Raw genomic sequence first — 25,190 nt, forward strand, 5'->3', positions numbered from 1 at the left:
TGTATTATTATTTATTAATTTTAGATTGCGATCGGAGCGATGAATGTATTGATTTTACAATGATGTGTGTTTTTTTATTTTATTTTTTTTGGGTTATCATTACCTTTTGGGACAGTAAAAGTGCTTAAATTTTCTTCTACAGCATCTTTTCTGATATAAAAGTGAATCTAGTTGGTACTATGAGGGGTCAAAAGTTTTCCAGTAGCTTTCAACGGCGCCGTGAAAAACAAAAGAAAAATTATAAGGAAAAACAGGAATTTATACGTAAAATCGATGTAGGAAAAAATCGATTTTGGTTTTTGGTGTAACTCTAAAACAAATACAATATAGATATACAATATTTTGACTTATTTTGAGCTGTTTACGGACATTTTAAATTTCCTATATTTTGTAAGTTTTTATTCTATATAAACCAAAAAAAAAAATTTTATTGCGTAAACAAACTTGAAAATTTAATAGAAGGCTCATAATATAATGTTTCAAAGACAGATGAAAAATATTGAAAATCCATAGTTACAGTTTTTTTTTATTCAAGCATTTAAAGTTCAAAAATTGACAAAATACGTAAAATTTACGAAAATGTGTAAATTATTTTGAGTTAGAAATTCATAAATAAATTTATATTTAAATCTAAGATTTGAAAATGTAATACAAGATTCCTTATAAGTTTTTCTACCTTTATCAAAAAAAACAAAATGTCTACAAATAAATCAAATTACATGTTTATGAGCGTTTGAAGTTTACAACATTGGATATTCACACGATTTCTCATGTAGGGATTTTCTTATTTAGTTGAAATTCAAATTTAACACCATCCAATGCAGGGGCGCCATTTCAGTTTTTTTTTTAAGTGTGCAAACAATTAAAGAGACCAATTTTTTCCCACCTCCAGGCCAATCATTAAAAAAACGTTTCTAGTGTTTTCAGTTTTTCATTACAGATTCATTACAGTATCAAAAACATACTTAATAAAAACATATTTTTATAGTTAACACATTATATTTTACCGTTCATACATTCTGTGTATATACTGTATAGTGCAGTGGTCTTCAACCGGTGGGTCGCGACAGCTTTAAAATCGGGTCGCGATACGTCTTATTTTTAAAATAAAAAATAAGTTCAATAGATGAAATAAATAAAAATGCAGTTTATATAATCTATAATATAATGGATATCAAATCAGAGTATATTCAGTTTATTCACTTATTAGTATACAATATAGGCATTAAGCAATTTTAGCTTTGTTTTTCTACTAAGCTTACGTGGGTCGCGAAAAATGTGGGCCTAAAAAAGTGGGTCGCGAGTCCAAAAAGGTCGAAGACCACTGGTATAGTGTATAGTAAAGATATTTTTAGATATAATAGATGCATATTATTATTATTATGTATTTTGTCTATCAGTAGACAGTAGCCACTTACCATTTACACATATTTGTGTGTGCCAGTGGATAAAGTGATACCGATATCAATTTATCAATTATCAAATTAAAGAACACAATATTATAATATTATTTATGATTATCAGTGAATAGCTGCGGTGCATGCACAATTAAAGATTAGCAAACTAAAGGCCATCTGGCCATAGTATTAATTAGGCCTAGGCCAATTGTGGACAACAAAATTACAGGGTGTGCGAGTGCACACCCTGCCCCCCCCCCCCCAAATGGCGCCCCTGATCTAATGCAGTGACCCACTTGTAACTTACTGTACAGAAGAGTGACACTCACTTGCCCACCTTTTTTAAAAATTATATATTCTTAATAATTCTTTATTATGTCTTCTTGAATGTCAAAGATGTTATTAAAAAGTACTTATTGAAAACTCTTTTGGTAATTTTATGTTTAACCTAACTCTTAAACTCGTATAGAACAATATCACGGTTTAATAGAACCATACTTGATTTTGTGTGAGGATTTATTTAAATTACCGTTGCCTCATATCAAACTGAGAAAAAATCGGGAGAGGTGTTTGGATTCTGCAGTACCTTCTTAGCTAAGGTATTGCCAAGAAGACCTGCGCACGCTTATGGTAGGTATAATAAATTGTTATAATAACAATTTTTCAAATGCACATTAAAATATTAAATAAAAAGTAGTCAAAATATCAATTATGATTTTTTTGCGGGGAGGGTTTGTGGCTATATATTGTATTGTAAAGTGATCCATAATGCAGAAAATGTTAAGAGCCCCTGGTAAAACAACTTTATAGTAAATAGTAATGCATATTATTTTAGTTATAATTTACATTTTAGGAACTATAGTTGTTACTTGTTAGGTATATATTATATAATTTATATATATATTATTATGCATTATTTATGTAAGTGGTAAGTCCCACCTCCCATAATCAAGGTTATAATTTAAATTAAATTTATGGAAGGTGGGAGGGTGCCAAATTTTCAATATAGTTAGTACATACTATACGTGCATAATTATTAAAGTTAAAAATGTAACAACTCATTATTTTCTACTTTTTTAAAAATTTTACCCACAATCAGCTAAATCTAAAATCTTCATATCTTCATCACCAGTAGGTATAGGTACTTTTTTTTGTTAGTCTCGTCCTTATGTAACCCATATTATTATAGATTAATAAATGTGTTAAAAGAATTTTTTGGTCATCGATAACATTTTTACCTATGTTTATAATAAAATAATACTAACAAAATGTTCATATTTTACGATTTTTACATACGTAAGATTATTTCAATAATTTCAATATAATATTATAGTTAGTATATTATAATTACCTTAGTTTCAGAAAAATCTAGTTACGTGCTAATCTTTTTGGTGCCAAGTACAATTACGTCGCTGCTCAAAAAATGGAAAACAATAACAAAATAATATAACGATAACAAAAGAATAGTTGCTATTAATACCTGTACCTACTACCACCATTGATTATGAATACCATAGGAATACGGCAGGATTAGCCGCCGCCATCATCCGGAGCTCACGGCATCTGGCGGACCCCGGCGACGGGTGGTGCCAACACGAGAAACGAAAATCTCGCGGCGATAATGATATGATAACGTCGCCGACGTCGTCGCGTTCACTATCGCCGCAAGTCGACTATCGTTGTCGCTAACAGTTGTACATCACTGTCAGACTTCTAGAGCATAGAGATACGGCGGATACTACAACAACTACTACTACCACAACAGACGACGTGACCACGAACCGTGCTTTTTTTCGGGGCGGCGTTTTCCTCTCCACTCCCGCGGCCCTCCCCAACCGAAGTCTGACCGCCGCCGCCCGACGACGACCGCGGTCGCCACTCGTCGTGCAACCGTGTGTCGCGCGACTTCAGTAGCGTATCGGCCCGCGCGCCCGTTCACGTCGTGTACTGTGTCTCGAGATTGTGATTGCTGCACACAACGTTTTTCCGACGTTCGTTTTTTTTTTTTGTCGCAAGACATTCGGCAACGTTCGCCCAGGTCAGCGGTAGACGACGACGCTGTGCCCCTATATTAATACCATCGTTAAATAAATTCTCGTGCGACTCGTTGTTATCACCGCCGAGTCGTGGTGGGCAGACCGTGTCTCTGTGTCTGAGCCGAGTTCGCTGTTCGAAAACCTCGCTGGGTCGCCGTTTTCGCGGCCGTCGTTCGTCCATGGTCCGTACGCGATACGCTTCCGAAATGTCGTCCGGAAACGGTTCGCTGCAGCCGCCAGCGGTTATTTGACAGAGTCTGATGAACATTTGACCCCGCGGCGTGTCTTTGGCAGTCTGGGAAATGGAGTCCATCCGGAAATGGTTTTACAAGCCAAAGGTGAGTGCCGGTCGGTGCTGGTCTTGCCGTTATTATGAATTAAACGTGTATTTTTCCTTATATAATATATCAGCCAGTTAAGTTTCTGCAGCCTGATCGATCCTACTAATGGTCCTGTTAACGCTTACCCAGACTGTACATAACGTTATAATAATATGGACTTACGGCTGACCAAGTCCCTGCAAACACTAAATTCTCCTATGCCTGTTTTCTAATCGTCTGGAGTGAGTAGAATATCTATCGCAATTGTAGCCATTCTACTAAATTCACAGAGTCACTCTCTTGTCATTTGGTTTACCTAGTCCGATTGTAACCTTTCTTATCTTGTAAACTCATTGTGATATTTTGTAATCATTATAAATGTAATGATATCTTTTATTTTTTATCAATCAACTCCATCCAACTGTATTATAGGTAGGTAATTTAATGATAGGTATTTAAATATTTTTATGCTAAAACAAATAGGGAAATTCTTCTGTAACTGACTGATCAGTATTATTGTGGTTACTACCCATCAATCGAGCTATCAATCTACCTATACAATTTCTCAATGCTTTGGTTGCTTCCACCGAGGGTACCTTTTACCTACCTGATTGATGATTGCCTAGTCTATTTTGAATGCATACCTCAAGACATACCTATTCATTAAATTATTTACATAGGTAATTAATCAGGTACTTGTTAATATTTAATTATAAAGATACTTAACTTTATAACTTAACTAGTTAAATATTGACTTGTGTGGGACTTAGTTTTTTGAAACTCATTTAAAAGTAATTGTATTATTTTAAACATTTTCCTCAATGTTTATTACTTATACCTATAACTACCTATTTAACTTAATAATTATACAAGTTTTTTTTAATTTACCTACTCTTCTAAGTTAGATGTACCTACCTACCGAGCTACCTACTCAGTATGACCATCATTGTCACATTTTTTAATTGAGCTTATGTAATAATGAGATCGTATTCTAAGTTAATTCAATATTACTGTACACAGATCATTTTCCATTTTCTTTGAAGCTTGGTAGGTATTAATTTGTTTTAATAAGTATGTTTAATTTTTCTTTTAAACGAGTTGTTGTACCAATAAAAATGACAAAAAATAACATTTATGTAGTTAATATCTTATGTTTCATAATACATAATATGATTTTTTGTTTTTGTATTAAAAATTTGAAAAAAGGTAAGATAGGTAATAGTGGATAGTAGGTAAGATACTTAATATAATTAATAGCTATATATCTACCTACCTACCTAACTACCTACATAAAAATAGTTTTTTATTTTCAAATATTTAGATTTTTACTTTTTGGTAAAAACATTAAATTTAGGTAGGTACCTTTATTATAATAATTATTGCTATTGGAAATGTTGTTAGTCATTGATGATACCTAGGTACTTTTACGAGTACTTTTATTATATTGTAAACCTACCTAGGTACCTACATAAAACCAAAATAACCAAAACACCAAAATTACTTTACCTATCATTAGGTATATTATTATTACAAGGATTAGGTATTACTACTTAAGTATACGTTCCTACCGAGGTTCCTACTGACTAATTTTGATTTTTGAATAGGTACTTACCTACCTGGGTTAAGACATGTTTTTTTTGTGTACTTATGTAGTCAGATTGAATTAATTCAATATATTAGTAATTAATTTGATTTTGATTAAATAAAATTGACAAAAAAATGGTGACTATTTTAGGTAGATAAAAAACTAAATTTTACTACACTTAGAAAATTATCTTAGAGTTACCACTGGGTCTGGTTCAAGATTAGGGTTAGATTCCATTGAAAATCATAGATATAAAGTAGGTAATACTCCCAGTAATACATAGTTTGTAATATGATTGAATTAGAATTTATTTAACTTAAGTACCCACCACTCGACCCACCACCTCGCCCACCACCTACCTTAATTATACTTTTTTTTTTATTAAAATATAATTACAATCTATACAACAATTTAGTACAATAAGTAATTTTGATAATGTTTACATAGCGAGAATGACAGATGGGGGAGGGCACTCAGTAGTGTCATCCGACAATTATACTATAGATATATGTTCTTACATTTATTTTGAACTTAATATCTTCTTGTATTTATTAGGCAAATAAAATAATTTTAATTAATTTGTGATCTCTTAGTGATTATTTATTATCAACAAGTATTTATTTTAGAAGGTTTTTAATCATAAAAGTCGAGATAAAAGTAGAAAAAACAATCCCAGTTTCAATTTGTACTGCCTCTGTCCTTGTGATGGCCCTGGTATTATCAAATATATTATAGGTACCTAGTCATATAGGTAGTACTTGTATAAGAAAATTTAAATTTTGTATTCAAAATGTAAAACTGTAAATTGAAATAAGTTATGTGAGTAATAACCTACCTAGTTATTTATTTGTAAATATAAAACAAATAGGTAAGTATTTTTATCCAATTTATTAAAATATAGATTTTAGTATGTACCTACCATTACAATTATTTAGGTAAAATAAAATATTTTATATATTATAAAAGTTGGGTTTATTATATATTATAGGTAGATGGATTTAATATACCTTATATACGAGCTTATATAGTTATATAGGTACCCGCTAATATATTATATAAAATAGGAAGGTATCTACATTATAATATTATTATTAATAATTTTGTGCTATCTTAAATCATTGATCTGATATTAAAAAAAAAAATAACAAAAGCGTTTACTCAAGGACAACTCGCGGTCTTTTACATAATTTATTATGCACGTTTTCATTTGTCAAAATCAATGATAACTTTAGAATCGAGTAAATAGGAACCATGGTTTTTAGAAATAAATTGAGTTTAATTATTAATCTAGGTTAATGGTTTCAAATATATTATATTTTCACTCGTATTTTCATATTATTATTTTTAATCTTCAGGATTTTTACGTTAGGTTTGTATAAACGTAAAACTAAACTTAGAATCAGACTTAAAACATAACCTACCTATCATAGAATAAAAAGCATGGTTGGTTAGCTCGGTTTACCGAAAATGGTCAAGGTTTTATTTTAAAAACTGGTTTCTTGTTTACATTTTTTCTCTAATTTATTTTGTCGCTTATTGCCATTTCATCAAAAATTATTAAGAAATTCGAAAAAGTATTTATTTTTTAAAGCCGCGAACAATTTTTATTGAGATGTACCTTGATCGTAGTATTGGTCGTCTTAGAATTGCATATTATATATTATTACAAACTATTATTGATTTTAAATTTAAGTATGTACCTATTTGTATATGTAGGAAATTAGTTGAGAGATCGTACACAAAATATTTTATGATTGGTATTATCAATAATTGTAAATTATATAGGTAGGTGATATCATTTTGTATCGTTTTTACTTTTTATTAATAATATGTAATTATTCATTTCTTATTTAATTTTCATTATAGGTATTTTACGAGGTATTTTATGTGCTTCCTGTAATTTGTTCCCTCGGGCGTTAGACCTAGTTTAACTTCCGAAATTTTAAACAAAATACATATTAAATACCTATGTATATTTTGCATTATGATTTATAATATTACAATATATCCTAAGCAATAATAATTATTTGTATTTATACTTCTTTAAGTGCATATATATTTAGTATATCTAGGTACCTATTATACAAGGACAACAAACAACAGAAATAATAGCATCCTTGATCAAACCAATGTATTTGAATCAGAAATTCAATTAAAACCGTTAGGTAAAACTTTTTTTCACAAGGAAATTACCTTGTATTTTTGTCGCTTCGTGTCATTTAAGATTAATAGGTGCGACGGCTTTATTTTTAGTTGTAACAAAGCAAAATTATAAAAGAATCAAAAGAATAATTTTACTTTATTTTAATGTTGACATATTTATTAATTAGACCATAACTTACTGGTTCACAGATATATTACCCAAAATATCGCGACATCTAAAATTCTAAAACCCTTTCTCAAACCAAAAAAAAAACGTTTGCCAACTATCATTAATTAATAATATTGATATCTGAACATGATACCCGATATCAGTTGTTGTCTGTATTGTTTTATAGTTAAATCGAATGATATTATATTTTTTCAAGAAATTATTGTAAGTAGCTAGGTACATGATTTTTTTTATCTATCTTTTTTATCTGTTATCTAGGTTACTAATTATGTTACTATGTATTATTCTATTAACAATAGTAATTGTAACCTGTACCATTTGTACCTACTTATATCTTTTTTTTTTTAAATTGAACTTAAAGCTTGACAGCTATGGCCATTAACGTTTGTAGGGGGCAGGGAGGGTACGGTTGATTCAGAACACGTGTATGTGTGGCAAGGATTTGTCACTAAAACCCGGGTGGTCACCCATCCGGGAACTATTGAAACTGGCCGGTGCTTGTGACTGGAGCCAAATAACCGCCCCACTCCAGGCCACACTTATATCTTTATAAGCACATATTATAAACTAAAATATGGATATCGATTTACCTAAAGGTACTTACTTTTTTAAAAACTTTTTCGGTAATGAAATTGGTCAATACTCAATTTGAGATCATATTATTATTTTAAATATCTACGAATTTAAATATGTACTAACTTCTAACTTTTCTAAGTACAATTAATGTTTAGTTGATTAATAATTTAATTTTTTTGTTTTCCATAAGTTTTCTATATCTTTGTGAACAAACTTTATATTATGGTTATAGATCCATAATCCATCCATATAGGCATATAGGACATAGGTATATACTATATACTATATATATACATTATATACACACTTACCGTACCAAACTACCAAGGTCATCCCGAAGTTGAATGTAATACTTACAATCCTATATAATATAATATATTATGATGTGTCTATTGATGGACGGAAATTAGTGAAGGTTATTCGGTCAATTCTACGAGTTTAAGTAAATTTTTGTGTATTAATATTAAAACAGAATTCGTATAGATATCTACATATTATTGCGATTTCAATAGTAAAATCACGTTAGGAATAAATATTATGAATTTATGAACCTGAAGTAAATAAATACATTTTAATTAATTGTTGTATAAAATTAAAACGAAGGCTGCTCTACCATAATATATGATGACTGTGTTCTCTTGGTCGCTTGTCCCAACGAGTTAATACCAGCTATTATTATCTATATGAAAATTAAATGCTTGTTTACATTGTAGCTTTCATCCCACATATTTTTTAAATATAAAACACGACTAGTAGTTTTCAAGTAGCACTAGAATAAAGAAACAAAGGCTGTTTTGTGGAAGGGTGAAAGGTCAATAGGCTTCTTATCAAAAGCTTAGGAAACATAAATTTGTAATGTTTACACGAACTGATAAATAATTTATGAATTGGCACCTATTTTAGATTGTTTTATTAAAAAAGATTGTTTTTATGTTATGCACTGCAGGAGCAAGTCTCAGAAATTTAATATATTACGTCTTGCTTTCACTATACTTTTTACTTGTTACAAAGAGAGTATCGGAGAATATAATATGAAACACGTCATAATATTATAATATATACTGAATAGGTAAAGTTGGTTTATGCTTTGAGAGGTTATGGAGATAACTCAGCTCTTTCCCTCCCCCCAAAAAAAAACTATTAAAAATTTTTATTTAATATTACATAATGTTTTGGTTATATATGTTTAGCCAGGTATAATAAGTCTAAATTCAGAGATAATGTGTATCTTAGTTGTGACTGGGCTAATATGACTTGGTTATATACATTATATATTTTATAATTCTTATTTTTATTATTTTCGAACACTAAAAAATGTATTTATGTATATTATCAAGAAATTCAAATTCTTGTAATGATGTTGGTGCATGTGATTGTAATTAAAATTACAAAATGAGAAATGTTAATTATATAATGTATACAATTATACTCGAAAACAATATAGATAATATTTAATTTGTCACGCTTTATTTAAATTTGTAAGTGCGATACGAATTACTCATGTATATGATACGTTATGTTATTTGTTTTGATCAATACAACAATTATTCACAATTCAGTACCTACCTATATTATTATCCTTAAATTGAAATAATTTAATATATTATTATTGTGTTGAATAAGTATATTTTGTTGTTTGTTTAATAAATTCATTTTGTTTCATTGTTTTTATGTGTGGATTTTCTTAATAATACTGATAAACTATAATATACAGAGTGATGACGTCCTTAAGCATACAGGTATATTTTGTAAAACCATACAAGACACGATTTCCATTGTTTTGGTAAAACAATTAGCGTATTATAATCTAATATACAAGTAGTGTTAGGTATGTTAAATTTTGATTTTCAATATTTTTTAATTGCTTTAATTATTGTACTACTGTGTTATAGTTATACACTAGTTACTTTTGCAGCTTATTTTTATTTATTTGGTTGTATTGGTACATCAATTATACCTAGGCTAACAGTTTGACTACCTCTGTTAAAATAATATGTTATTTTATTTTGTAGATTTCTTTCTTTACTAGTAGATTGAGTATAGATAAGTGAAAAATAATAATATAATGAATTAGTTAATCTAAAAATATTATAGATACGTTTTCTTCATTTTAATTGCAGATAGACACCAAAATTTTAAAATATGCCAAATGTACACGTTTTGTATTGTAACCTATGATTTTATATTATCACAAAAACGTATGCCTATAATTTATTTTTATTACTGATATCTACAAAATAATTAATTTGTGTTTAAAATAAATACTTAGGTAGGTATATAAATTAAAATATTTAAGTAGTGTAATTATTATGGAATTTACTTCTAAATATTTATTTTAAGCCATTTTTTTTTTTATTTACATATTAATTTTATTAATCAATACTGGTGACTTCTTTAACTATGCCAATCCCGCCTGTTACCTAATTATTCTTAGATAAAAATGTTGTATTGTACATTTGTACCTATATAAATAGGTTTATAACATCTTAATAAATTATAATTTAATTTATTTGCAGAAATATCGTTAGTACGTGTATACTAGTATAGTTAGTATATAGTTAGTTTTATAATATAATCCAAAATAATTATATTTTCTAGTTTGAACGAAATATTTGAAAATATCCATTAGTCAATACTATAAAACCTCACCTTACCTAATCTTACTATAAAATAAATAAATTAAAAAAATAGTTTTATTAGGTATTAAATGTGCCAATAACTCGTGGGATGAGGATATGGGTGTTTCTTATCTTTTACAAAAATTGAGAGAAAGCTATATATTATGAATATTATGACATATCATTATATTATAATATATATAGAAGTAGGTATGTCAGTTATGTTTTTATATACAATTCATAAAAATACAATTATTCTACTTTTCTAACACGAAAAAAATAATCTACAAAGAAACTGTTATATATTTATATTATAAATTTAAAATTAACGTCATATGACGCGTAATGACTAATAATGAATGTCAATTTGTTTCTATTATTTGGTTTAGTAGGTACCAAAGACCCAACTTCCAATTTACGTTATAGCATTGCCGCACTGGTGTAATATTATTCAAGTTCATACAGAAGGGTTATTATTATCATAATTATTACAACTATCTTTGTTCTATAGAATTGGTACCTATTGTAATCGCGATGAAAAAAAATTCTGTGGTGTACTTGTGTAGTTGAAAACGGATGCAAATTATGAGGGCCGAAACACGATAGCTATTCATGGGGGATACACATATTATAATACAAATAGTAGCTCTAGCCTTAAGTAGGTAGTCTGATAGTTGACGTGAAATGGCCAATACCTATCGGAAACCATACATATCATATATTATATCGCTATAATACATTGACAAATATGTTTGTTTAAGTACATTGACGCGCGTTATACATATAATCTAAAATTGTATAGGCATATTTTTTTATATTAAGGTGTCTCTTTGTTGTAGAACATATATCTATATATTATGTATCTACTATTGTTTTAAAACACATGTTCCCATTTACCTGTATAATATATAATGCATGTATATGTTCTATTATTACATTAATATTGGAGTAGAAACAATTGTGAAAATAATACATAATAGGACAACACCAAGCTAACCGTAATAATTATTGTGTCTGCCATAGTATGGTGTTGTTTAATTTTCCAAATACGGAATAATGTGAACAGTTTTCAATTGTCCGTTCTTTGCAATTTGGTAATTTTGACCTCACAGCCTTACACGTCTTCGCGAGTTGAAAAACAATCATCATACTGATATTTTGTATGGTAAGTAGGTAGTGCATTAATAGTAAATCTCTAGGAATAATTGTCTATTTAGAAAATACCTAGGAAATTTCTAGCAAATCAACTAAATACAAAATTGTCTGTGTGGGTATTTTACTACACTATATAAAAATAAAAACAGTTATCTTAAGCTTTGTTAGTTACATTGCAAACCATTGGCAAATAATAATATTATCATGCATTAGTCATTTTATTATTATAAAAATAATATACTATAGGTACTCCTAAGTAAATGCGCATTTATTTACATGGGTATGGCTGCTACCTATTATACCTACAAACACGGTTATTCCTATAAAGTATAAAGGCGCGTTTAAGTATAAATACAAGCGTTGTTTCAATATTATAATAATATACTTTATATTCTATAGGATTAACCTATCTGCTTGCGTTTGTATTATTGCTAAATAGTATCATTATATAAGTTTGTTTATTTATTTTTTAGTACTATTTTACTAGTTTGATCACACAAGAAACACTACGTGTACCGATTTCTGATTATAGTATAATATTATTATCTCAATTATTATGTTGTATTCTGGACGAAAACTTACTGCGCTTGCGTGATTACTATTCCTTGTATTCCTATTATAGGTAGTTGGAGATAATCCTGTAGTAGTCGTTCGATATCTGATTATAAACTTCAGAAACACAAAGAACTAAAAAAAACAACATATTAATTTCAGTTTTTTTTTTCACGAGAATCGTCAAAATATACTATTGCGTATCGGTATTAATTGTCTGTATAACGAGCATCAGATTATGCGTTAAATTATTATATAATTAATATAATACAGGTGATGCATGTTTAGTTATTATATGTGTTCAATTATTAAACAAATCAAACATAATGCAAAATATGTCGTTCCGCAGTACTGCAACGTTTACTATAGAGTAAACATATTCATGTACGTGAATCGTAGTAGGTGTCTTTGATTTATAGTACTTATTGGATTTTTTTTTAGTATCAGGACCTTAGAGTATACTCTTGAGATCAGGACAATAGGTTATTTGAAATTTATGATTTGATTTCTTCGATCAAAGAATCGATGCTATTTGTATTCACGCTGAATGTAAGTTTATTTCTGCAGTATATTCATTGCTATAATGTTCATTTGTTATAAAATTACTTGTAAAATTATGTTTTTATTGCTAAATTGATACCTAGTCTAGGAGTACAATATTATTATGATCAGTATTTTTTTTTATAGTGTAATTCACTAAGTGCCTAATATTGTTGGATTAGGAGTAACAATACCCGTAACTATAATATATGTATAGAGTGGGGGCCTAATGTTTTCCATATTAATGAATATAAATGGCGGCTCAGTCTGTATGTATTACGAATTATATATACGAATTTGGTTCATACGTCATGCAAATATTTATAATTTAATTAAAACGTGAATTAATAATATTATCCTCACTTCGGTCGCTATAATGTTGTACATATTATTAAACTAACGATGGTCTTGGAGCACAATTTCAGAAAAATTAGACAGAGAAAAAAGAATCCTAACTTTGGCTTTTATAATTTTTCAAATGTATATTAATAATATCAAATCTGATTCTAATATAACACGATGCTGTAACTTATAAAATCGAATTAAAGTATTGGAATGGCCAAGGTGGTGTAGGTATGTATATAGTAAACAACTAAACAAGTTGAATAAAGTGTATAATATTTACCTAACACATTATCCGTCAAGGACTATATTTTTTTTATGTATATAAGTTTTTGTAAAATCTTTGTATTTTATTAATGTTTAATAGTAAAAACACAAATACAGACGGACAGTTAAATGATTTTTGTGGGGTTAAAGTATTCGAATTTTTTCCAAATACAAAAATTAGTCACTCAATCCATATGAAAATGTTTGGAAATGTTCTCGGCCACCAACTAATATACTTATATTATTATACTTTGTAATCTATTGTTGAACATTTTTTAATAAGTGTTGAAGTGTTCATTATAAACATTTTGATGTAACTTAACATAATCGATTTATTATCCAATATTGTTATTCACAGACGCTGTTTTTGTTTTTATGGTAGAAATATTTATTTTTCAAAAGTTTATTGAATAAAAAACCCGTTAGTATACTAATATGTTTGTTTATTATGCGTATATAATATTATATACAACATGGCGTGTTGGTACCGGTTTTCGTTGTCTGTAATCATTATAATAATGTATAATAAAAGTATAATAATGTTATAATATGTAATAATTGGGTTCACTTGGCTATTGATTGCAGATAAATCAATTAAAAAGACACTATTAAAAATAAAATTGTGTATACAATGAAATCATTTTAACTATTATCGATTATCATGCAAAAACATCATCAAGGTATCTATATTATACAATTATAATTAGTTTATTTCTGGGTGATAAAACCGATATGACGTTTATTACGGCCAGCAGATAAATCCGTGTACAGCACACACTTTATTGATTTCACAAAAACATTCAAGTGAAAATTTCACTTTCAACAACCTAACCTAACGAGTAACGACATAATAATCAACACTTGTATATTGATAATATAAATTGTATTCGGGTTAGATACGCCGCGCTTGTTGGCCGCAACCTTCTTCGATTTTCCGGAAAATTTCAGATTACATACATATATTATTATAATGTAGTAATAGAGAATTGGTATAGGAATCAAGAAAGTGTGTACCGCGACGTGATAACGTACCTACCTATAGTGCAGTTTTGTATAGGCGTATAGCCTTAGCCTACATTCGCGGTTGGTGATATTGTAATTGGGTTCGTTAGATATACTATATAGTATATAATAATGTTGTAGGCGCGTGGTGTTGTACATATGGGTATTATCAGAAGTATTATCATGTGGTGTTATCTTGTTATAATAATTCTTGTCGCTTGGATTTACCATGAAAACAAACAAAAAAAACTTGTAAATCGGTACTTATATAATATAGTAATACACACACAGCTAGTGTTACGTTTAGCTGCAAAGTGCAAACACTAACTTTCCAAATCAGTTTTTGTACCTATTTTTAATAATTTTTATCATAATATTTTTGTTTTAAATTTTCTTAATATAATACTTTTTTTTTGAAATAATAAAATTTGGATGTAAAATACTTTTCTAAAATTTATATTTGTTAGAAATGGTGATTGAACAGGCATATAGTTTTTTTTAACAATAACCATTTAAGTAAAATTGTAGTAAAGCACCTACCCCTTGCCATTTTAATCCATTCATTTAAACTTTTAAAATGCTCTGTTTTATAAAAACTATTGTTAGTTAAATGTTGGATATTTATATTATTACCTGCATCAAAATGAAAAAATAATAGTAATTTGTAAACTATTCTGCCTCTGATTTTGAAAGTAAAAATACTATATAAATTATAAAAATGTAGTGTTATGTTCTAGATAGGTAAACAATTTTTATCTTAAAAAATATAAAAAAATGGCTGAAAATTACCGTAGCTGTTTGATTGGATATTGTCTCTACATTACTCTGTTGGAATTAATATTTGCCGGTGATATAATATTATGATATATGGACGTCGTGTGCGGAAACGACAACGACCACGTGGAATATTATTTATGTTCTTTAATATCTATATGTTTTATATTAGAGAGTGTCAGCAGATAGTATATAATATACGCGTAAAGTATATAAATATATATAGTGGCCATGAATATAATAACAGGTGCTAAGTGAAAGTATTGCGTTACTGTATATATATACATATAATATAATCTTGTAATATATTGTATACGACAAGCGTTTCGGCGCGGGACCTCCGCCTCTGTAATAGTGCAAACAAATTGGTCAGATTTTTTCTTCCACTTTTTTATATTACCCCGTCGGTGTACTAGTACTTTCTTCGTGGTTTTTAACGAGGCGCGTACTTGTATTAACATTTCGGTGAAAACGTTGAGACGTTATATAAAAGGTATTATACACCTACCGCCCGCCTACAAAGCAGCAATCGTTTTATCATCGCGCCCGTCGCTCGTCGTACAGATTTTTGCTCGGTAATGGTCCATATTATTGAAATCATTTTTTAACATCACGCCGCATACCCTATGGTAATACACCATACTTTTAATTCTGCTATAACTATAATATATTATTTGTTTAGAAATCATCCATTGACGACGTGTCTACCCACAGTTGGAGGTATTTCGTGTATAATAAATTAAACTGTTTACGTATAAAATATACAAACTTTGTTCGATCTTAGAGAAAGCATTGTGCGTATTATAATATGATTGGTACTTTATTTTATGTTAATCCATATTGAACATTAGGTAATTATGATAATTAATAATATAATTCCTTGTTTAAATGGAAAACTGGCACACTACTCGCTCGATACATGTTTTGTTTAAAATGTTTTGAAGGGAAAAAACAAATCGTTCGTCCGTTTTTTTTCTGTCACATTATATTATTCCAGGCTCTTACTTCTTATTATTTTTTGATATATTATAAATTATAATATATTATATTATGTATATTTATATTTAAATTTTTTATTATACTATGAGTATTATCACACTGTTGCCAAGTGAATTTAATACAAACGCATGTTTGATAAAATAATAAGAACAATAATAATAATAATAATAACAACACGACGACAAAGCAACAAAATACATTTAAATGAGACGGATCGTCGCGTATCATTTATTATAGCTATAGTTATTTGCTGTCGGCCGAGACGAAAAATAAAAGATAATTCGTTTTCTTTGTTACGCAGTTAAATCCTAAAGTGGGGTATTAAAATTATGTTTAACCCGTCGACCACCTTAATAATAATGGTACGTTTTTAAATTAATAATTAAATTACGTGGAGAAAATATTACGTAAACTCGTCGCGCACCACGTTATTATTGCGCAATGTCGTTGTCGTTTTAAGATTAGCCTGTACGTTCTTTTTGTTTCTTAGCACCTAAAACTGCGATAAACCTATTTTATTTTTAAATCTATAAACATGTTAAAATCCCGTACAATTTTAATTGTGTGCATGAATGAAATTTGTTTTTTATATTTAATCTTACATTTTTATTTCAGAAGGGAGACCGTTCGTTGTTGGCGCAGTTCTTTTACGCCGACGACGAATTGAATGCCGTCGCAGCGGAACTGGACAGTTTCGACGGTAAAAAAGACCCTCAGCGGTGCACCGCTCTCGTGAACCATTTGCGACAATGTCAGGACAAAGTGAGTAAAAACCTCCATCTCCATACCCACTGCAAACACACCAACTAATACATTTTCCTCTTACAGAGCAATATTTTTTAGCACAAGTGAAAAGCATCAATATGCCGGCCCTGATTAATAATTATATATCTCCATCGTGTATAATAAACGATATTTTTCATTTTTAGGTCTTGACGATTTGTATTAAAATCATGGACGAGCTGATACCTGGCGAACGGGCCAGCCGTGACTTTCGTGTAAAATTTCCAGACGACGTAATTCAGGATAATTTGGCGGGGCAGTTGTGGTTTGGCGCTGAGGTAATTATGATATTACATGTTACTATTACGATACCCTCGTATTATTATGACTTATGAGCGGCGTTCAATGAATATTTTGGACAAAAAAAAAACCGTCTCCCACAACGCAATCGCATTTCGCAAAATATGTAGTATATTATTGTTATCCTGTCTGAAAAAATTGTTTATTATATTAATTCTGTGTCGTGTTCGACCTTAAACTGCGTACATAAATCGTTTGCCTGTGTTCATTTATGTTCATTCACCTATACATATTATAGGTGCCAATATAATAATTAGGTATTTAGGTATAACATGTACTTATATAATAACCGCTATATATGCATTTTTTCCATACATATTATAATAATAGAGTAATAGACAATAGTAATGTAATACACGAATCACCCGTGGGTGATTGTACGCATTAACATATTACTGAGAATGAGATATAATAGGAATATCGACAAATAGGGATTTCGAAATTATTTAATTTTGATGTTATGAATTTTAAAATATCGTAGGTAATAATCTCAGAAACTATAAGTCGATAATAAACCTAACCTAAATTAGCGAGATAAAATAGTTCAAAAATGTTTTAAACAATTGATATTATTAACTTATTTTAAATGCCAGTTTTATTGTGCAATATATATTCTTTATATTATTGGTCATGTACAAAAAATATCAATTAACTGTGTACGTTAAAAACTTTATATTATAATTTATACATAAAAAAAAATTCCATCACTATTATAAAGATTATGATAATTAATAATAATGACACGAACAAAATATCTATTAGCGATATCTACACGTACTTTATTATTAATTACGTATTTTCATGTACTTGTATACGTAGTGTCTATCGGCGGGGTCGAGCATAATGAACCGGGAAGCCGAGAGCGGAGCTATGAGGCCTTTAGCCCGGGCGCTGACCAAGTCGTTGGAAAGAGTCCGAGGCCTCCTGAGGGACGCGAGCCTTTGCGGTGACCAAACTCCGCCCTGCTTACGTAACCTAATATCGTCGTTGTGTACGTTCGATCATCTGTTGGCTGAGTTTGAGTTGCGTTACGTGTCCGCAATGGTGCCAGTCAAGACCGCCCACGAATACGAACTCCAGCAACTCGTAGTTGTCTTGTTCTCAGAGACCCTACAAAGGTGAGTGCGTCGCGTGATAAAACAACAAATAAAACCATACTGCAATAAAAAATAGTGTGCAAAAATAAAATAATAATATAAGTACTTACAATTTTTATTTAGTGTACATATTACAATAGTACATTAGTACTTCTAACTATATTGTGTATTATCCAAACAATACTATTTTGTTTTAATTTTTATTATAATATTGGTGTGTTTAGAGCGCTCGTCAAAGGTCTCCTGACCCAAGAAATGGTTGACGACTATGATCCTGCCCTCATGTTCACCATTCCTCGTTTGGCCATCGTGTCTGGTCTGTTATTTTACCCCTACATGTCACCACTGTCCCTCGACCAAAACGCCACCGACATGTCCGATATGTTCCGTCCATTTCGTGTGAGTGTTTAGTGTTTATGCCGTATGTATTCTGTATTTCTGTATACTCGTATATCGCGAGCGTTTGATAAAATATGGCAATTACAGCCACAAAAATGCCAGATTTTACTGTTTGACATATTACCAACTTAACTACTTTTAACTGCACAAAACGTAGAAAAAGTTACTCGCTGTGTCTTTTATAATAAAACGCTCGATATACATGTACATAAGAGATAATACCTAATTAGGCTAATCGATGTATGTAATATTTAAATTAATGCGTATACTTGTTGTGTAGTCGTTATTAATGAAAATCAGAGAGCTCCTACTCACTCTGTCCGACAAGGAGCTGTCAACGCTGGAGAGGATGCTGTGTTCGTCCGATGAGGTTAAGTTCGACGAGAATTTGTCGGTGAAGAACCAACAGTCATCGTGAGTATATTATTATGTTGTAACAGCTGTTGCATAAAATATTTTATGCTCATAAAATGGTATGGAATAATATTTTGTATATCCTTTTTCGTTTCAGGTGCCAGGAAACCAGTGACGAGGACTCTGAGTGCCTTTCATCCAGCACTGCAGAATTGGTAATGGACAACAGCGTTACCACTACCACTGCCACCCCCGTATCAACCATAGAACACTGTGGTACGAAAGGATTTCCGCCGACGCCTCCGTCATCACCGCAAGACCTTATCAACAACAACAGCAACAGCAACCAATGCAACCCGTCAACTAAACGTGGGTCGTTCGGATCGACAATCATATCAACGAACAATGACAGGGATCAACAGGCCAACAATGAATTGAAAAGTCCAGCGGTCAACCGACAACAACTGCAACAATATGATTGTGGTGGTCTGGAGTCGTCATCTGGTTCGATGCCAGATGCAGATCTCACCGAGTCTCTGGCCACAGCTACGGAAGCTCTGACAGAAATCTTGGTGAAGTCGACAAACTTAGAACGTGAGATCATCAGGAACAACGGCAGTGGCGCAGCTGTGGTTGTGGTGGTGGTTCAAGACGATAACGGAAACGAAAATGTGATGTCGCCGCAGCTTCATCCTACAAAACAGCACCATGCACCCCCAAACGTGTCGAGTAGTTCAACTCAAACAGAATTGCCATCGAGTTCATATCGGGTGTGTTGTTGCAACAATTGGAACCGATGGAAGTCGGCTACAGTAGATAATAAGAGAGACAGGTCGTCCTCTGTTAGATGTATGTCGCCGTCTAGTGGTGGAGGTGGTAGTGGTCGCCGTTGTTGTCATCACCATCACAGGAGGAAAAAGAAAAATGCCACCGCCACCTCTTCCAACCGGGTTATTGGTAATGATAGCTGCAGCAGTAGCAGTAGTAGTGGTGAGATAAAAGCCCGGGAAAAGGTCCCCGTTGTGACTGCCGTCTCGACCAAGTACTCAAAGAGCTGGCGGGAATTGCGCAAGGCAACCAGCGTTGATGGCAAACGGTCAGCTGAAGTGGTGATTTGTCGCCTCCAAACCACAAAATGTTGCAATACCGCCAGATGTAGCAGCGTTAAACCTATGTAAGTTTTCCAAGTATAAGTACTTTGTTTAACAGGAAAAACTGACAAGTTTAATTGACAAATTATGTAATAACTCTTATTCAATATCAATTAAAAAAAAAAAATATTTATCTAATTTATGATTATTGTTAGTTGTATTTTAAAATAATTACATTCATTAACTATTTCTGTTACATCCTGTATATACTCTATGTCCTAAGGTCATACAACATTTTGTGACTTTATGAGAGTTATATTTATGATTATCACCTGGAGTAATTCATTTAACTGTGATCACTCCAATTATATTGTTAAACCATGCTTTTTTTCAAATACTTGGATTTTTTAATTCAATTAACGACTGTACTGTGGTGATACAAATTTTTGAACATTTGTATATTATACCTGAAATTATTCTTGATTGAAATTCAAACAATATTAGTTTCTGAGTTACAGTCATCACTCAGATAATTCGATAAGCTCTATAAATTGAACTTAACCCTGAGAAAACCTCTATAATTAAAGGAAATACATGATCAATAATTTGAAATGTCTTGGTGGTTTTTTGACTTTAATTGTATTATTTTACCAAAACCTCTGCAATAGGTAAACAGTTGTTGAAATCGAATAAAACGTAGGCCCGTAAATGGCTCCCGTAGGTACATAAAGTACAAGTATTTTTCGCTCACAGATAAAATTGAAAGTGATTTGAGCAGTTGAAGCTTGTGAAAAACAAAGATGTTGCCCTACGATTTTGTATCCCAGCTTCTACGCTTTCAACTATACTCAAACAAAAAGACCATCTTACTACATTGACTTATTTACTTTAATAATATATACTAATAAATGTCAAAATAAAAGTTTAATAAATAATAAATAGAATGTACGTATATAATGAAATTTTCAATTATTTAACACTCGGTAAATCGAAAACCTCTATAAATCGATTTCAGTCACTTGAATTTTCGTGAGACAACTATTAAATTTTATTATAGTCTGTTGAATATTTTAATTGAATGTACATAAGTATAAGAACTTACATGAAATAACATATTATCTACTTATCACTTACAACCTGAAGTAGACCTAATATTTAGCCAGTGGAGTTGTCTCTATTTTGATCAATATTTAAAAGTACTGTTAGCCTAATAGTACTATATAATTTGTTGATACTAAAATTGTCTATGTAATAAGTACTTGACTAATTGTTACTGATTGTTATAGGTTTCATGTTTAATCATTTATAGTTAATACTTATTTATAATATCTTCAAATATTGAATTCTTATTCTTAAGAAGATTTATACACGCATGTATTACTTAGTCTTACTAACACATAACATAATACATTAATTACTTTCGGAAAAATCTATTTTACTTTGTTGTTTTTAATTTAATATTAGAGTAAATTTGATAAACTCTTATATTAAAAATAACGGTATAAAATTAATTCTTCAATTAGATTTTCATCTAATGCTTTAGACAGAAACAACACTTTCTAATACGACATAATATTAATACCAAAAGTATAACAACTCTGAAGCTACTTTTTTTGAGTTTTAATTATGATACATTTAAATTTTCAAAAAATTATCTGCTCTATAATAACATAGTAAAATTGGTACCTATGTTCCCATTCGAAAAACACAAATAGTTTGTATCGTTAATTTCTATAATTTACAGGCAGTTCATAAATGCCATAAAATAATCTAAGTGTTTTAAAATATTTAAAACTGTTTCAACTGTGTTTTGAATTCAACAATGTTTTTATTTTGTACATAACACATATTATTTATATTATACAATTTCAGACTATGAAATTTTACTAATAAATATAGATGTTAAATGAAACTTGCCTCAAAGATATAGATGTGATAATAATTGTGTCATTTCATTCTTTAGTATCAAGAAACATGAAACGTGTTCAAGCTGTTCTAGTTGTACGACTTCATCAGCAGATGAGAGCGACGAAAGCGTGACTGACAGCACATCAACAGACAGTTCCTGTAATTATTCGTTACGTCGACAAAAAGCTCGTGCTAAGTTCAGGTGAGAAATAACTGTGTGTTTAATTATTGCATATAATAATTATTATGGTTGTTGTTTTTTTAGATCTGATGAAGACTTATTGCATCGGCTGTTTGTATGCATATCGGGAGTGGCTGACCAACTGCAGACAAACTTTGCTGGAGACTTACGTAATATACTTAAAGCAGTGTTTCTCATGTCTAATTCTAATTGCGGCAACGATAGTCAACAGAACTTGGGTTTGTTAAAAATGTGCCATTGAAGTATTTGTGTTTATCTTTTTTATGATTCATTGGAAATTTCAGAAGTAATTCCTGTGATAAACAACCCACCTCCAGTGATCGATATCGAAAATGGTGAAGAGGCGCTCGTTTGGAGAGGTGAAACCATGATGAATGATATGTTATCCACGTCAACAGAGACGCCACCACCGTGGATACCTGACAATGAGGCTCCTGTATGCATGTCATGCAAAGCCATGTTCACTGTAGTCCGAAGACGTCATCATTGTCGAAATTGTGGAAAAGTACTTACATTACTTTTTCTTAATACTAACCTTAAAAACTTATCCTATTTTTTAATTGATTTTTCGTTGCAGGTATTTTGTTCTCGGTGCAGTTCAAACTCTGTTCCTTTACCCAGATTCGGGCATTTGAAGCCAGTGCGTGTGTGCAATCGTTGTTTTATCTATCAGGTTACGCCGTTTACATTGGAGCATTCAATTGGACCAGTTCCGATTGTCTTGCAGTCTTAATTAATTATAGTCCATCACCACATAAGGTTCTCTCCCCAAAACCCTCTTCTCCCAAACATTCCAAAGAAATAAAGAAACATCTTTATTTTTTGTGTTACCATTTTATCCTAATTGACTGTTTGTTTCTTCACTTTTATTCTTTAGCTTTATATACTTTTTCCCCTCGATAAATATTCTGTTCCTAACAGTGATAATATTAATTAGTTGTATGCAAATAAATCGATGTCTTGAACAACATTTTGTTGTTGATTCTACAATTTAACATTAATGAATGCATTTGTTATTGTATTTTATATTATAAATTTAATTTAATGATAATATAATTTTAGGTAAGAATCATAACATTGATACTGATTACTATTATTAGCGTGTATTATAATGTGTTGTCAGTTAAAACAATTCTATTATAAATACATATATATATATATTTTTTTTTTTTATACTAAGCTTTGATATGCTCAATAATGTTTTTTGCCCACATTTAGTCCTGTTGTCTTGAACTTAATCACTTTAAACCTCTAAAAATCATATAGTTATTATAATCTAATTATTATTATTACATATTATCATATTAATTGATAGAAATACAGTTTTTATTATTAACATTATTTTTAATTTGGTTATAGAAAACAAACTTAAGTTTCCTCTATCATTATTTAAATTATACGTTTTAATCATACCAACAAACTTTGTTCACTCGATCTATCAATATTGGATTAATGATCAAAAATGGCTGTGGATTTTATTCTTTATGATCATTGTTCTATAATATCTATACACTATTGTAAGTTGTAACATGCATTAAGCATTTTTTAGTTTGTTTTTTTTTTTTTTTTGATAATTATTAAACTTAAGTACATTAGTAAAAATAAAAACCGATTGATAAGAATGTATAAATTTCATTATATTATACTGTTCAAGATTCTGTACAAAATCTACGTCCAACAATATAATATGCATCATACATGCATGAAGTAACTTGTATGTTTAAAAAAACCATTTATCATGATTTATCAAAAAAATTCTTTTATTGTTAAACTAAACCTCTGTGATAGTTTTTACCTAAAAATATAATTATTCATTTTATGTTTATAATTATTTATTAATTTAAATATTTATTATTACGCTTACAAATTATTATATCATACAAAGGTAGTGTGCTGCTATTGTTGTACTGCTACAATATAATCAAAAAATGTGAAAATAATTAATTATGTCAACAAAGTTATATTCGTCCATAAACATGTATAATACTAATCAGCTTACAATTATATTTTAAAATAATAATTAATTAAAGGTATTATTCTAATTAGAAACTTTGTTGTAGCCAAATTTTGATAAAAAATGTCGATTGTTGTGTTCTAATGTTTGTGCTAATGACAAATTGTTAATAGTATAGAAATTGATTTTCCGTACGGTTAATACATAGTATGTAACGTTTGAGTATGTCTGGCACAGAGCATTTAAGTATAATATGTTAAGCACATTTTATTTAAATATTTTGTACGTGCAATACATTTTTATTTCATTATTTTTAAGATAAGTGTTTGAAATATGTGTTAAGTGTTACATCGCCTACTCGTCTTGGTTGAAATCACTGTTCTTGTATAGTTTGTATGCGAATATGTCAAAAAAATTGTGTGTTGTAAGTCGATTAAAAAGTTTATTGTATTTTTTTTTTCTTACTACAATAATTAAAATTATTGTCAGTCATTTTTTAATTTATCGAACTGTTTGATAGTATCTTATCTTTGATCCTTAAATTTATTTTTATAATTGTAATCTTTTATGATCAGTAAGTAGCAGTGGCTTAAATATGGAAAACCCC

The 25,190-nt window shown here is 30.0% G+C and overlaps 1 protein-coding gene across 2 annotated transcripts; it reads left to right on the forward strand.

The window, feature by feature from the left end:
* Nucleotides 1-3,224: 3,224 nt before the first annotated feature.
* Nucleotides 3,225-25,033, forward strand: LOC100167714 (lateral signaling target protein 2 homolog). Of its 2 annotated transcripts, none has more exons than XM_001947650.5 (11): nucleotides 3,225-3,771; nucleotides 17,111-17,257; nucleotides 17,425-17,556; nucleotides 18,398-18,696; nucleotides 18,900-19,074; nucleotides 19,355-19,488; nucleotides 19,586-20,602; nucleotides 22,483-22,629; nucleotides 22,693-22,847; nucleotides 22,914-23,134; nucleotides 23,207-25,033. In XM_001947650.5, the coding sequence occupies exons 1-11, from the start codon at nucleotides 3,736-3,738 to the stop codon at nucleotides 23,360-23,362; spliced, it is 2,619 nt and encodes an 872-aa protein (XP_001947685.1). In that variant the 5' UTR covers nucleotides 3,225-3,735; the 3' UTR covers nucleotides 23,363-25,033. The 2 variants fall into 2 exon arrangements, with proteins under 2 accessions (XP_001947685.1, XP_029345585.1); XM_029489725.1 differs by lacking the exon at nucleotides 3,225-3,771 and adding an exon at nucleotides 11,837-12,029.
* The last annotated feature ends 157 nt before the right edge of the window (nucleotides 25,034-25,190 follow it).

The sequence above is a fragment of the Acyrthosiphon pisum genome, chromosome A2 (genome assembly GCF_005508785.2).
Source record: "Acyrthosiphon pisum isolate AL4f chromosome A2, pea_aphid_22Mar2018_4r6ur, whole genome shotgun sequence".
In the NCBI taxonomy this organism is placed as follows: domain Eukaryota; kingdom Metazoa; phylum Arthropoda; class Insecta; order Hemiptera; family Aphididae; genus Acyrthosiphon; species Acyrthosiphon pisum.